The following is a 14,392-nucleotide window of genomic DNA, read 5'->3' as shown; positions in this document are numbered from 1 at the left end:
CCCAACACCCGTTATTGAAAAGACCATTCTTCTCCCATTAAGTGATCTTTGCACTATATTTGTCAAAAATAAAAATCATTTGACCATAACATGGGTTTACTTCTGAACTCCATTCCATTGATCTGTCTTTATGCCAGATATGGGAAAACACAAGTGTCTTTCAGCTCATGAAATGGGTGAACAGACTGGGATATCTGCAGGTGAAATTGACAGCAGAGAAAGGAAGGAAGTATATTTCTACATGTTGAGCCTCGGGCAGAAGGAGCCCGACTGAGGCTGCTGTACAGAGCTGCCCTGTGTGCAGGCCGTTGTGGACAAGGCACAGTTGCAGGTGGCAAGCTGCCAGGAAGGGCCTGCGGGGCTGGAACCCTTGGTTCCTGGTTGCGGTTGTGGTCACATGCCAGTGTGTGATAGTCAGAAACTTCCAAGTACTGGGATGGTAGGCATGTCCACCATGCCAACTAATCGTGATTTGCTTACCTGGAAGTTGTTGTTAGAAGTCCCTATCTTGAGGTGCAGTTCTTTGGGTGTTGCCTCCTGTGAGGTCTGGCATTTGCTTTCCTGGTTGGAGCAGTACCCTGCGTCGCTCCTCATCACTTCCTTCCGACAGTGCTATCTGGCCAGACTCCATAGCACGTTCTAAAAAGTAAAACCCAGGGAGACTTTCTTGAAGAACTTCCTTGGCCTGTACCACAGCCACCCTCCTGAAGCTGCTGTCCCCAGTGCCCTCCTCTGCCGCTCCTTCCCCTCCCCGCAGAGAGCATATAGCCTGTGCTCCTACACTCCCGCCCAGCAGTCTCACCTCCTGACCCCGTGGTTGCCATTTCCCATGTCGTCCTTCCTCACTCTTGACCATGCCACCCGTGGCGCCTCCCTGGGCAGTCTGAGATGTTTTTCTGTGTTTCAGGAGAGGGGCCCAAAGCCAACTCTTTGTCTCCCCCTGGAAGGGGCTCTCCTACCCTTTGGATGTGTGTGGAGCCCAGGACCTTCTGACGCCCTCCTTGACCCCAGCACCAGCCCCCCTCAGTCTCAGAGCAGCTGCTCCCCTCTCTGGTGACAGGCCTGCTCCACCTCCTCCCTCCCTGGCTGCAACACCCTGTCCATGTCGCACCCCCGCCCTGGCCGCATGTGGGCTTAGGGCCATGGTCCATGTCGCACCCCCTCCCTGGCTGCATGTGGGCTTAGGGGCCATGGTCCAGCATGGACTGTGATGCTCAGTGCTTGGCAGTGTGTGCGCCTGCCGGCCACACTGGCTGCATCTCAGCTCTTAGCTTCTAGAGGTGCCTCCTACCCAGAGGACATCCCTGTCTCACACCTACCTTCCCAAGCCTGTTCCTGACGTCAAAGTGCCTGGTCACCTGTGGTGTGGGCTGGAGCCCGCGCTCCAAGGGCTCACTCTGCCTTTCCTTGCTTAGGATGAAGGTGGCTGCTTGGCACCCAGGCCCTTCCCTGGTGGCCTGTCATGCTGAGTACCCACCCTGCATCATACATGTGTGCTTTCCCTGTTGCCTGAGGCCCAGTGCAGGTGCTCACCCCGATCACACAGCACAGTGGTGGACTCCAATGCTGCTACTCTTCGCCTGGAGGCAGGAAATTTGGAGAGGCCGCCACAGGAAGTGTCCTTTCCCACTCCCCATGCCCAATTCCCAGCCCTTGTTCCTGCATCTCTGTGGTCTAGCCCACAGGGTGGCCCCCAGAGCAGCCCACTGGCACACTTAGAGCTGTGCTTCCTCCTAGGCCTGTGACGCCGGGCAGTGGCCCCATCATGTCTGAGTCCCAGGTCCTGCAGCAGGTGCTGGACACCCAGGAGGAACGCCCCCCATGCAGGAGGGAAGAGGACGCTCACGCAGAGTGTGAGGGAATGCAGAGCTCCCACCGCATGCTGGGTTTCAGCGACGCACTGCTGTCCATCATCGCCACAGTCATGGTCAGTACGGGCCCTCAGACCTGAAGCGCTCTCGATCCCCAGCTGGGGAGGGGGGCCAGCAACTGGCTGGGTGCCCGGCTAGCAAGTATGTCTTGGTTTCTTTTGTTTTTGTTCCTGTAGATCCTGCCAGTGACCCACACGAAGATTTCCCCAGAACAGGTAACAGGAACAGGGAGAAGATGGACTTGGGTGAGAAGCTGGCCCCATGCCCTGCAGGTACCAGAGGTGGGGGCGCAGGCCAGGTCAGCTTTGAGCACCTATGATTCAGAAAGCATGATACACCCATAAGAGAGGTGTCTTAGCCTGAGATTCCAAGTTATTGACTTGGACCTACTTGCACAAGGAGAACCAGGGAACCAATAAATCATTGATGAGTTTTAACTACTTGTTAAAGTGCAAACCCCTTCTCAGGCTTCCAGGTTAAGAACTCTGCCTCTGTGGAGGTGTCCTCCCGTCCACCTCCCCTTGGAGCCTGAAGACAGCTGTGGCCCTGTAGGCCAGGTCCCCCGTACTTGTCTGTGGCTTTCGGAGCATGACACTGAGTGCATACACTGGAACTTGAACCCACAGTGATGCCTTTGGGAGACTTATTCGTAACCTTGTAAAGGGGTCCAAGGACTTGCTGGACCCTTTCCCCTCTGCCCTCCCTCCATGGTGAAAGACCCACCCAAATGCGGGACCTGCCTCTGAGGACACTTCCTGTGCCTGTCTGCAACAGGAGTTCTGGCTCAGAGGTCCTACAGCAGGGTGCGCAGGCCACAGTGGAGGCTCCTAACTCCTACTGGAGGCTCCTCTAGGGGCCCTGGAACCAGGGCCCTTGGCTCTGGGGTGAGAGGCAGGTTGTACGTAACTTCTCTGAGGGCAGTGTGCTTTTATTCTAGCAATTTGACAAAAGTATACAGAGACTTCTGGCAACCAGGATTGCTGTCTACCTGATGACATTTCTGATTGTGACTGTGGCCTGGGCTGCACACACCAGGTAGGGCCGGGCTTCTCTGAGATCCTCCGGGTCTGCGGGGACAATGGGCAGCCTCAGCACTGCAGAGGCCCGCTATTCTCAGGGGCCTGGGGTCCCTCTCTTCATCACAGGCTGTATCCCGAGGGACTGGGGTCAGCAGGCCACTCCTTCACACCCTCGCTCTGGATTCTTACTCTGAGCCTTGGGATGATGGAGGAGAACACTTGTCTGCCTGCTTTCCCGACTGCTGAGGTCTACCTGCTAGAGCTAGGCAGGATCCAGAGGGGACAGCGTAGGAGAAGGCACATGGCCCATTAGGCGCCACTTCCCCTCCCAGCTCCTCTTTCCCAATCCTGGCCCCCTTCCCTGGGAGGCTGGGCATGCAGGAAGTGCGCCTGGGCCTGGGCTTTGGCTTAGGGAGGGAAAAGCCACAGGGCCCCTGACCACCACCTTGGCCTGCCTGGCTTCCTGGACCAGCATCACCATCATTCACAAGAGGTTTCATCTGCTCCACTACGTGGCCCCTCAGCAGAAAGCTTGGGGACCTCGAGGCCCATGAGTAGCATCCGCCTGGGCTGCTCACTCCCACGGGATCACGGAGCTGCTTATTACATGGTCCTGGAGCTCCACAAATTACCAGCAGAGCTGCCATCTCTGCGGCCATGGCCCCTTTTGTTTGGCAGTCCAAGAGTGGGCTTCTGTGTCCATGCCCCAACCAGAGTTTGCTGCCCAGCCCAGGAGAAAACCGTTTTACAGTGAACAGGCAGCACAGTGTGCCACAGTACTCCTGAGCAGGGATCCGGCCCTGGCAGGGAAATCTGGGTGGGGATCTGTGGGTTGGGCTTGAGGATGACTTGTGGGCTGTGCTCGTGTTTTCTATGGTTTTCTCTGTCCTGTCTGAGCGCAAAGTCATTTCTCTGTTAAGTAGGCAGCTTTAACAGGTTTAGTTTCAGAATCCCTGAAAACGATGGGAGAGAATACTTTATTTCCTCAAGATGGAGCCCCAGCTCCCCGTGATAAGCCTTTGAAAGGTGTGCTTTGAAAAGTGTTCTCCAGAGCTAGCTGTACACATTTGTTTCTGCAAATGTGTTCTGAAAATAGCATCATGCTTTAAATTAGGAGCAAAATGATTTCCAGGGGCTCCATTTTCCTTTCTGAATTTATGAGCTTCGTATGCTGGGGAGTACTTTATATTTAGTCAAAAGTATTTTATTTATTTATTTATTTAATGGCACTAGGGATTGAATCCAAGGACATTCTACTTCTGAGCTATACCCCCCAGAGGCATTTGACCTCCAAGATACGCCCCCTGTCCTATTTCTTATTTTTTATTTTAAAACAGGGCCTCACTAAGTAGCTGAGGCTGTCTGTGAACCGTGATCCTCTGGTCTCAGCCTCCCAAATGCTGTAATTACAAGCAGCGCTGCTACGCCCAGCTAAAAACGTTGTACATTTAGCCAGGCATGGTAGCACACCCTATAATTCCGGTGATTCGGGAGGCTAAAGGAGAAGAGTCACAAGTTTGAGGCTGTCTCAAAATAAAAAGGACTGGAAGCCAAGCATGGTGGCACACATTTGTAATCCCAGCGTTTGGGAGGCTGAGACAGGAGGATTGCAGTTCATGGACAGCTTCAGCTACTTGGTGAGGTACTTTGCAATTCAGTGAGACCCTGTTTCAAAATAAAGAGTAAAAAATAGGGCTGGGGTGTAGCTTGCAGGTAAAATGACCCTAGGTTCCATCCCTAGTACCACTAAATAAAGTAAAATTTAAAAAATAAAAATGACTGGGGAGCCAGGTGTGGTGGCACATGCTTATAATCCCAGCATTTGGGAAGCTGAGACAGGAGGATCACGGTTCAAGAACAGCCTCAGCTACTGAGTGAGGCCCTCTGCAACTCAGTGAGACCCTGTTTCAAAATAAATAAAAACTAGGGCTGGAGCCAGCATGGTGGTGCACGCTTGTAATCCTAGCATTTAGGAGGCTGAGACAGGAGGATCACACAGGTTTGAAGCCAGCCTCAGCTACTTAGGCTCTCAGCATAACCCCATAACCTTGAGGTCTCACTGAGTTGTGAAGGGCCTCGCTAATTAACAGAGGCTGTCCACAAACCGCGATCCTCCAGTGTCCGCCTCCCAAATGCTGAGATTACAAGCATGTGCCACCGCACCTGGCTAGTCATCTTTTAATTATTTTTGGTGGGGGTAGAACTCAGGGCAGACTACCTCTGAGCTACACCACCAACCCTATTTTTTATTCTTTATTTCAAAATGGTCTCACTAAATTGTGGAAAGCCTCACTAAGTAGCTGAGGCCAACCGTGAACCCGGATCCTCCAGTGTCCGCCTCCCAAATGCTGAGATTACAAGCATGTGCCACCGCACCTGGCTAGTCATCTTTTAATTATTTTTGGTGGGGGTAGAACTCAGGGCAGACTACCTCTGAGCTACACCACCAACCCTATTTTTTATTCTTTATTTCAAAATGGTCTCACTAAATTGTGGAAAGCCTCACTAAGTAGCTGAGGCCAACCGTGAACCCGGATCCTCCTGTCTCCGCCAAGTACTGGGATTACAAGCATGCACCACCATGCCCAGCTTTTTTTTTTTTTTTTTTTTGGTGGTACTGGGGTTCCTGGAAGCCTTTCTACCTCCGGCCTACACTCCCAGACCTACTTTTATGTTTTTTTATTTTGGAAACAGGGTCTCCTAAGCCAGTGCGCACAGCTGGCTTCGAACCTGCGCGATCCTCCTGTCTCTGCCTCCCAAGCGTGGGATTACAAGCATGCGCCGCCACGCCCGGCCATGCCCAGCTTTTTAATGATGTTTTAAATAAAAAATACTAGACAAAGTTTTATGTGTTTGATTTGTTGGAGCCACATTTGACTGATGGCTCATCTTTTCCTGTCTTGTGTAGGTTGTTCCAGGTTGTTGGGAAAATAGATGATACACTTGCCTTACTCAACCTGGTGAGTTGTTTCTACCCTGTTGGGAGATGATTTCGTTTGTAACTTAACCCTCCTAAGAGAAGTGAGAGGGCAGGTAGCTGCTTCTCTTCGACACCCTGGCTTCTCAGCACCTAGACAGACCAAGCTCACTGGGCCTCCTAGAGGAGGGCCTGAGCTACCTCCTCCCCTCAAGCCTGTCCCTAGGGGTTCAGGCTGGGGCAGGATCTGTGCATGGGTATCGGGAGGGCTGGCCCAGCCCCCTCTGGGGAGCTGAGGGCCTGCGTATCAGCTGCTGCCATCCTGAGGTGTCTCCATCCCGGCTCTGTCACAGCTAACCTCCTTCCTCTCCAGGCCTGTATGATGACCATCACCCTTCTGCCATACACGGTAAGTGACAGCCAACTCCCTCAGCACCCCGAACCTGGCTGAGCACCACCAGGGTTTAGCTGTCCTCAGAAATGCAGACCAGCAGGATGTCAGAGCTCGGGCCACAGGACTGCAGAGAGGAGAGAAGGTTCTGAGGGCCGGCATTTGGGGTTACCTGGGGCTCTTGGGCTGGGTGCAAGAAGGGAGCTCAGGGCTGCTAGAGGCAGAGACCACTGAAGACAAGAGTCTGACACCCTGGCCCCCACCTGGCCCCCCTGCTCAGAGGACCTCTGTGTCCCTGGGAGCAGGCCCACTCCCACCCCACACCTCTGTCCCCACCCGACAGTCTTTCCTGGTGTACAGGGAGGACTGTTGTACCCCTGCTCAAGGCCTGGGAGCTCCAATAAGCTTTTGAGTTGTTCATTTTCTTTCTTCCTTTTTTTCCCCTCCCCCTGACAGTTTTCCTTAATGGTGACATTCCCTGACGTGCCTCTGGGCATCTTTTTGTTCTGTGTGTGTGTGATCGCCATTGGGGCTGTGCAGGTAGGATGCCAGGGACCTAAGGGGGGTGACTGTCATGTGAGCAGATGGAGTCCCCGTGTCCTGACCCCCATAACCCAAGAGCTAGTTCCATCCACACATACATGGGATAAAGTGTGCCCAAAACCCCAGGCTTGCTGACCAGGGACTAGGAAGGGCCTCCCCCAAGCAATAACATTAGGAGAGGGGCAGGGCTTCCATCCCTTCTCCATCTGCCCCCACCCCGAAAACTTCCAGTGCCAGCCTGCCTCTGAGGCCCCTCTGCCCGAGCCCTGCGAGTGTGTGCCGGCAGTGAGGGGTGACTGGCCTGATGCTCCCTCTGCTCATGGACAGGCCCTGCCCACCTCTCTTCTGGCACAGGCGCTGATTGTGGTCTATGCCTTCCATTTCCCTCACCTGCTGAGCCCGCAGATTCGCCGTTCTGCCCACAGGGCTCTGTCCCGGCAGCACATCCTGCATCTGGTCCTCCGGGGGCCGGCATTGTGCTTCTTGGCGGCCATCTTCTCCCTCTTCTTCTTCCCCATGGTGAGTGCTGGGATGGCCCAAGTGAGGGCTTGGCCTGCTCACAAAGTCAAGGCCTACTAATAGGCTTTTTTGGAGGCAATGGCTAATTGTTTTCTTGGTTTTGTTTTGTGGCACTAGGGATTGAAGTCAGGGACATTCTACCTCCAAGCTACATCCCCACCCCTATTTTATTTTTATTTTGAAATGGTCTCACTAGGTTGATGAGCGTCTCACTTTTTGCTGAGGCGGCCTCCCAAGTACTAGGATTATAAGCATGTACCACCATGCCCAGCTTGGCAATGGCTAATTTTATTTATTTTTATTTTTGTGTATTTATTTCTTTATTGCAGTACTGGGTGTGGAACCCAGGGGCATTCTACCTCTGAGCTACACCCCCAGGCCTATATTTTATTCTTTTTATTTTGAAATAGGGTCTCACTAAGTTGCAGCGTGCCTCATGAAGTAGACAAGGCTGTCCTTGAACCTGTGATCCTCCTGTCTCAGCCTCCCAAGTACTGGGATTACAAGCATGTGCCCCCACTCCTGGCTGTAATGGCTAATTTTAAAAAGAGTAAGAGTATGAGTCTAAAATTTATAATTCCAGTGCTTAGAAGGCTAAAACAGAAGGATTGCAGGTTTAAAGCCAGTACATAGATGTGAGACTCTGTTTCAAAATAAAAGGGCTGGGGGTATATATCTTAGAGGTCAAATACTCCTGGGTTTAATCCCTGGTATCACAATTTACAAAAAAAATGTATGGGTCCAGAAAGGAATATAGACAAGGTCTGCTTTTGAGGGGAGGAGTGGCTAAGATGGGAGGATCACAGGTTCCAGGACAGCCTCAGCAATATAGCAAGACTTTCAACAGTATTGAGACCCTGTTTCAAAATTAGAAAAAAAAAGGTCTAGGGGTGTAACTCAGAAGTAAAATGTTTCTAGGTTCAACCCCCAGTACCACAAGGGGGAAAATAAATGCCAAAATCCAGCTCTTCCCAGTTGGCCTTAAAGGCTTGTTCCTGGCACCGGGTCACCTTGAGCACTGTCTACCTCCAGGCTATACTCCCAGACCTATTTTATACTTATATTGGAAGCAGGGTCTCTTAAGCCAGTGAGGCTGGCTTCCAACCTGCGCGATTCTCCAGTCTCTGCCTCTCAAGTGCGGGGATTACAAGCATGCAGCACCACCCCCCGCTGCACATCGAGTATTTATTTATTTATTTATTTATTTAGGTGGTACTGGGGTTCCTGGAAGCCCTTCTACCTCCGGGCTACACTCCCAGACCTATTTTTACATTTTTATTTGGAAACCGGGTCTCCTAAGCCAGCACACGCGGCTGGCTTCGAACCTGTGCGATCCTCCTGTCTCTGCCTCCCAAGCGCGGGGATTACAAGCATGCGCCACCACGCCCGGCTCACATTGAGTTTTTAAACTAAAGTATCGCCAGGTGTGGTGGTGCACGCTTGTAATCCCAGCGCTTGGGAGGCTGACTCAGGAGGATCACACAGGTTCAAAGCCAGCCTCAGCAACTTAGTGAGACCCTGTTTCCAGTAAAGTATAAAATAGGGCTGGGGGTTTAGCCCGGAGGTAGAGAGCGTCCCCTCGGTACCACACACAAAAAAAATAAAGTATCCCAGGAATTGTGAGAAAAGGAGTGACTGGCATTACTGTAAGTGTTGAGTAAGCATTTCAAGAGAATTCCAAGTTTGAAACCAATGGACTGGTGAGGGCCCATGGCCACTCTGAAGGTCACTCCTCAAGGCCTGGGTAGGCAGCCGCCTTCAGTGTGAGGGGTGCCAGGTTAGGGGAGTACCCAGCGGCTCCAGCGTGTCAAAAGCACGGACACTCTGGCTAGGGCAGAGCAGAGCACCATCCTCTGCGTTCAGCCATGCCAGCACTGGCAGCGAGCCTCGGGCAGGAGTGAGGAGGCAGGGCCTCATTGAGTGGACACAGTGGAGGATACAGGCTGGCAGGCCTGGGCACAGGCGCCTGTGCTGGAGCACCTGAACGGCCACAAGGACGGGGTGGGTGCAAGCAGGAGCGGCTGCAAGGTGTTTGAGCATCCATCCCTGGTGCAGTAGGTAGCAGAACCCCATGCTTCTGCCCCCAAGTCCCCAGCGTTGACTGGACCACACTGTGCCCATCACTCCTCAGGCGTGGACACAGGGCTGTTGGGAGCAGTGCTGCTCTGGACGTGGGTGCCCAAGCTTCTCGGGTCTATCTTCAGTTCATCTGTGTATGTGCCCAGAAGTAGAACTGTTGAGTTGTGTGGCCCTTCCATCAGCCCTTCGGGGAGCCCTAGGCTGCTTTCCATGGAGGTGCACCAAGGTGCACGAGTCTGTCATCTCTGACTTTGGTGTCCTAGGCTGAGCTGGCACCTCCTGCCCTGTGACACACTCCCTGAGCCTCTGTCCACAACATGTGGCCAGTTTCATGCCGACTTTGCCCAGGCCTTAGTGGGCCCTGTCGTTTTGCTGGGTTGTAGTGGTCCTTTTGTATTCTGGATGCTCCCCCCTTGCCAGCTGGACATGGCCATCCTCACTGGGGACAGTGCCGTTGGCACGTTTCTGCCTCCATGAGACACACTCTGGTGCCTCTGTCCTTGCTGCCCTTTCCTCTGGAGGGGAGGGGGCTCTGTGTGTGCTGTGAAGCCCCTGCCTCTGCAGGCAGAGCCTGATTGTCCTGTCCCCACAGTCGTACCTGCTGATGGTGACCGTCATCTTCCTCCCCCACCTCAGCAAGGCTGCCTGCTGGTGCAAAGACAGGCTCCCGGGTAGGTGGCCAGGGCAGCCCTTCACAGGCCACGGGAGGGGCCACCAGCTGTGGGCGAGATGCATGGTGACCCTGGCCTTGCCCGCTGGGCCCAGCTCTGCCCTGCCCCTTGGTGTCTCCACCACTTCCTCTCCTGGCCCACTCATCCCCGGCCCATGGGGAAGGGGCAGTACTGGCCATGCTGGCCCCGCAGCCGCCTCTTCCCTCTCTCGTCCACAGGCCGCAGGGAGCCCCCAGCCCACGGTGGGGAGACGGTCAGCATCAATCTTCAGGACCCCCTGAGCAAGGAACGGGTGGAAGCCTTCAGCGACGGCGTCTATGCCATCGTGGCCACACTGCTCATCCTGGACATCTGGTGAGGGCCCGTCTGTAGGCAGTAACGTCTGAGCCCATGGTTCCTTTCCCTACAGCTGTAGAAAGGTGTTGCTTAGCTCGACCTTGGGTGGCACCCTTGGGTGCAGAGCTTTATGTGAGGAGGGGGAGGCCCCTCCAAGGAGGAGAGAGCCTCAGAGGTGAGCAGGGCCTGTCATTCCAGTGGCTCCCAACCTCATAGGGCGGGTCTCACACTCTCCATCCCAAAGTGTTGTCCCAAGGCAGACATTCCAGGGCACGTGTGTGTGCCCTCCTCCAAGGCCAGGTGCTCCAGGGCAGGTGATTTGTTCCAAAGCAGGTGCTCTCTCCCAGGGAAGATGCTCCAGGACAGGTGCTCCCAGGGCAGGGCATCACCCTCACACTTCAGCCCCTCCCATGTCTCTTCAGACTGTGTCCTTCACTGTTGGCTCTTCTGTGTGGTCTGGCCTGCCACTGAGTAATCTGTCAGGTGCTTAATCTTAGTGGCCACCTTTGTTTAGTGTTCCATTGGCTTTGAGTCTCCCATCCTTAAGTCTCTGGTTCCTCAGTTATGTTTTTTTTGTTTTTTGTTTTTTTTTTGGTGGTACTGGGGTTCCTGGAAACCCTTCTACTCTCCGGGCTACACTCCCAGACCTATTTTTATACTTTATTTGGAAACAGGGTCTCTTAAGCCAGCGCATGCAGCTGGCTTTGAACCTGCACGATCTCTCCTGTCTCCGTCTCCCAAGCGTGGGGATTACAAGTGTGTGCCACCACGCCTGGCTGTTTCAGTGTTCCTATATTGCATTAAAAGTATTAGAACTTCCTTTTTTTTATTTATTCCCACCACCCCTGGCACTGGGGACTGAACCCAGGGGTGGTCTGCCACTGAGCTATACAGCCCTTTTATTTATTTATTTTTGTGGTATTGGGAATGGAACTCCAGCCTGATTTTATTTGGAAACAAGGTCTCCCTAGGTTGATGAGAGTGTCACTACTTGCTGAGGCTGTCCTCAAACCTGTAATCCTCCTGTCTCAGCCTCCCACGTATAGGGACTACAGGCGTGCACTAGCATGCCCAGCCATTTATTTATTTATTTATTTATTTATTTATTTATTTGAAATGGTCTTGCTAAGTTGCCCAGGTTGGCTTGAAACTATTGTTCCTCTTGCCTCAGGTCTCCTCAGTTACTGGGATTATCACACCTAGCTAAAATGTTCTGGTATTATCTGATAGTAACTAATTTGTGAGTTAAAAGAACTGAACACACATTCTTTAGCTTCTAATCCTGAAGCTGAGATCTAATGAAAACTCTGAACAGTCTTTTCTGCCCTGCAGCCAGGCTGGCTGGCAGGGCCGTACTAGAGGCTGCATGCAGGAGTGGCTGGGAGAGCCCTACCTGGTGTTCTGCTGGTGCCGGCCGTCCCCTGCCCACCTTTGTGGAGGGACGGGCCTCTTAGGTTGCTTCAGGAGCCATGTCCTCTGCACCGCTGATAATTTGCTCTTCCTGGGCCTCCCAGGCTGTGGTGCTAGGGGACAGCAGCCTCAGCAGGCATCCCCATGGCCTCCCAGGCTTGGTCAGAGGACATTTCAGGTCTGAGGCCTGGCTCACATGTGGCGTGGAGGAGGAAGGGCCTCCACGTGCGCCCAGGGCCCCCCAGCAGACGGCCGCAGTTTGACAGAACTTAGAGATGCAAGTGAAATTTGCATCTTGAACAGTAATAATGGAGAGCAACCGCTTAGTAATCTCACTATGCTAGGTATCAGTGTAACGAGCCTTCCTGTGCCTTGCTCAGCCCAGCCTGGGCCTGTGGGCTCCTGGGGAGTCCGGTACAAACACCATCTATTCCCACTTCTCAGCGAGGACAACGTTCCAGACCCCAAGGATGTGAGGGAGAAGTTCCACGGCAGCCTCGTGGCCGCCCTGGGCGAGTACGGGCCACACTTCCTGGCATACTTCGGCTCCTTCGCCACAGTGGGGCTGCTCTGGTTTGCCCACCACTCGCTCTTCCTGCACGTCCGCAAGGCCACACAGGCCATGGGGCTGCTGAACACGCTGTCACTGGCCTTCGTGGGCGGCCTCCCCCTGGCCTACCAACAGACCTCCGCTTTCGCCCGGCAGCCGCACGATGAGCTGGAGCGTGTCCGCCTCAGCTGTGCCATCATCTTCTTTGCCAGCATCTTCCAGTTTGCCATCTGGACCGCTGCCCTGCTGCGCCAGGCTGAGACACTGCAGCCGACCGTGCACTTTGGTGGGCAGGAGCACTCCTTCATGTTTGCCAAGCTCGCCCTGTACCCCTGTGCCAGCTTGCTGGCCTTTGCAGCCACCTGCCTGCTGAGCCGGTTCAGCACTGCCATCTTCCACATCATGCAGATCACAGTGCCCTTTGCCTTCCTGCTGCTGCGCCTCCTTGTTCGCCTGGCCCTGGCGGGCCTGCGGGGCCTGCGGGGCCTGTGGCCAGCGCGCCCCCTGCCCCACCAGGCCAGCGAGCCCCAGGCTGAAGCAGAAGCTCGGTCCCAGCTCCTGCCTTCCCCTTGCTAGTGTGGAGCCCCCACCCTGGCCTGCCCAACCCCAAGAAGGGGCCCTGAGGACTGGCAGGCAGGCTTCCTTGCCACCTGGGGCTGTGGTCTTATTGCCCTGGTTTTGTTTCCATTGTGAAATATCAAGTTTTATTTTAAAGAAGCTGTTCTCCACTTTGTGCAGAGCCAAGGTGTTTCACTCAAACTCACTGTAGTGCTTTTGCCCACTCACTTCCCACTTCAACCCAAACGCGCCTCAGATGATTACCCATTGGGCTAACATTAAGTAAGGAGCGTCTGGCCCACGTGCTCAGCTGAGGCCCGAGCTCCCTCCTGCCTAAGGCCAAGCAGGACTGCCCCCTGCTGAGCCCTGCTCCCTGAGGGGCCACCACTGCCCAGCCCCTTCCCTGCCTGCGTGGAGCCCCCTAGTGGGGTTGCCAGCCCACCTGCCCCCCACAGGTTGTCATGGGACAGAGTGGCTGCAGACAAAAGCCCAGGCTGTATTTGTCCTGGATATAAGTTAGGTACATGTAAGCAGCAAGTCACACAGAAGGCCAGTGTGCTCCTGGAGCAGCCTCACTTGAGTAGAGGACAGGCACACAGACCACACTTTACAAACAATTCCTGCAGCCCAGAATCAAAGCAGAAGCGAATTCCACCACCCAGGACTTGGAGATCACAAATGACTTCAACATGAGTGTCTACAGAGAACACAGTGGTTGTCAGGGTGCATTTGTGCAGTTTTGGCAGAAGCAGGGGAAGGGCAGAGTTTGGTGGCATGGAGGCCCTGGTGCCCAGGCCAGGACTTGTGCCTTGGGTCACACATGACGCTCCGAGGTGGAGGCCCACGGCAACGTGGGCCAGGAGATGGGGCCAGCCCACAGAGGCTGCTCGCTTTGGGTTGGCCCCACAGGGTCTGGTATATGAATCGTTGGGCTTGTGGAAGTCTGGCTGGGCCCCAGCACAGTCTGCCCCAGTGTGGCCGAGGAGTCGGGTGGGGCTGGGGCTGGAGCTCTGAAGCGGGAGTGCAAGCAGCATGTATGTAAAGTGCTGCAGTGGGGTCGGAGGCCTCCAGCGTGGCTCCTCCACGGCGGTGCTATGTAGACTTCCATGGCCCGGTGCCAACCACCCGTCCCTAGGCATAAGCCATCCCACCTCGGGGCAAGGGGCACCCATGCTGGCCCATACTCTGGTGCTGCACAGATGGCACCCAAGCCCGCCTGGCCTCAGGTGCACGTGTTCCCCTGTCCAACAGTGAACGGCCTAGAAGCAGGCAGACAGACCCAGCTGTACTGCCCGGCCCTGCAACTGCCACCCAGTGTAAGCTGCCACCTGTAGCACGGAGGCAGGGGATGAAGGCAGGCACCTTCCTAAGCATGGGTGGTCCCTACCACCAGGGGTGGGGTGGGAGGGGCGGAGAAGCCGGCACAGTGCACACCTACCAGCCAGGGACACACCAGAGCCCCTAGCCAGTTGCTCTGAAGGAGTACGCAGGGACCAGCCTGGGGCCAAATAAGGTCGGAGGCCTACCC

The 14,392-nt window shown here is 54.6% G+C and overlaps 1 protein-coding gene across 1 annotated transcript; it reads left to right on the top strand.

Moving 5' to 3' along the window:
- Positions 1 to 2,847: 2,847 nt before the first annotated feature.
- Positions 2,848 to 12,972, top strand: TMEM175 (transmembrane protein 175). Its single transcript, XM_080697804.1, has 8 exons — positions 2,848 to 2,906; positions 5,799 to 5,850; positions 6,181 to 6,216; positions 6,655 to 6,738; positions 7,096 to 7,260; positions 9,932 to 10,010; positions 10,229 to 10,364; positions 12,201 to 12,972. Exons 1-8 carry the CDS (start codon positions 2,863 to 2,865, stop codon positions 12,880 to 12,882), a joined length of 1,278 nt encoding a protein of 425 aa, XP_080553930.1. The 5' UTR covers positions 2,848 to 2,862; the 3' UTR covers positions 12,883 to 12,972.
- Positions 12,973 to 14,392: the final 1,420 nt, after the last annotated feature.

Source organism: Muscardinus avellanarius (assembly GCF_963383645.1).
Source record: "Muscardinus avellanarius genome assembly, chromosome: 6".
Classification (NCBI taxonomy): domain Eukaryota; kingdom Metazoa; phylum Chordata; class Mammalia; order Rodentia; family Gliridae; genus Muscardinus; species Muscardinus avellanarius.
This window is presented reverse-complemented; position numbering and strand designations above follow the sequence as displayed.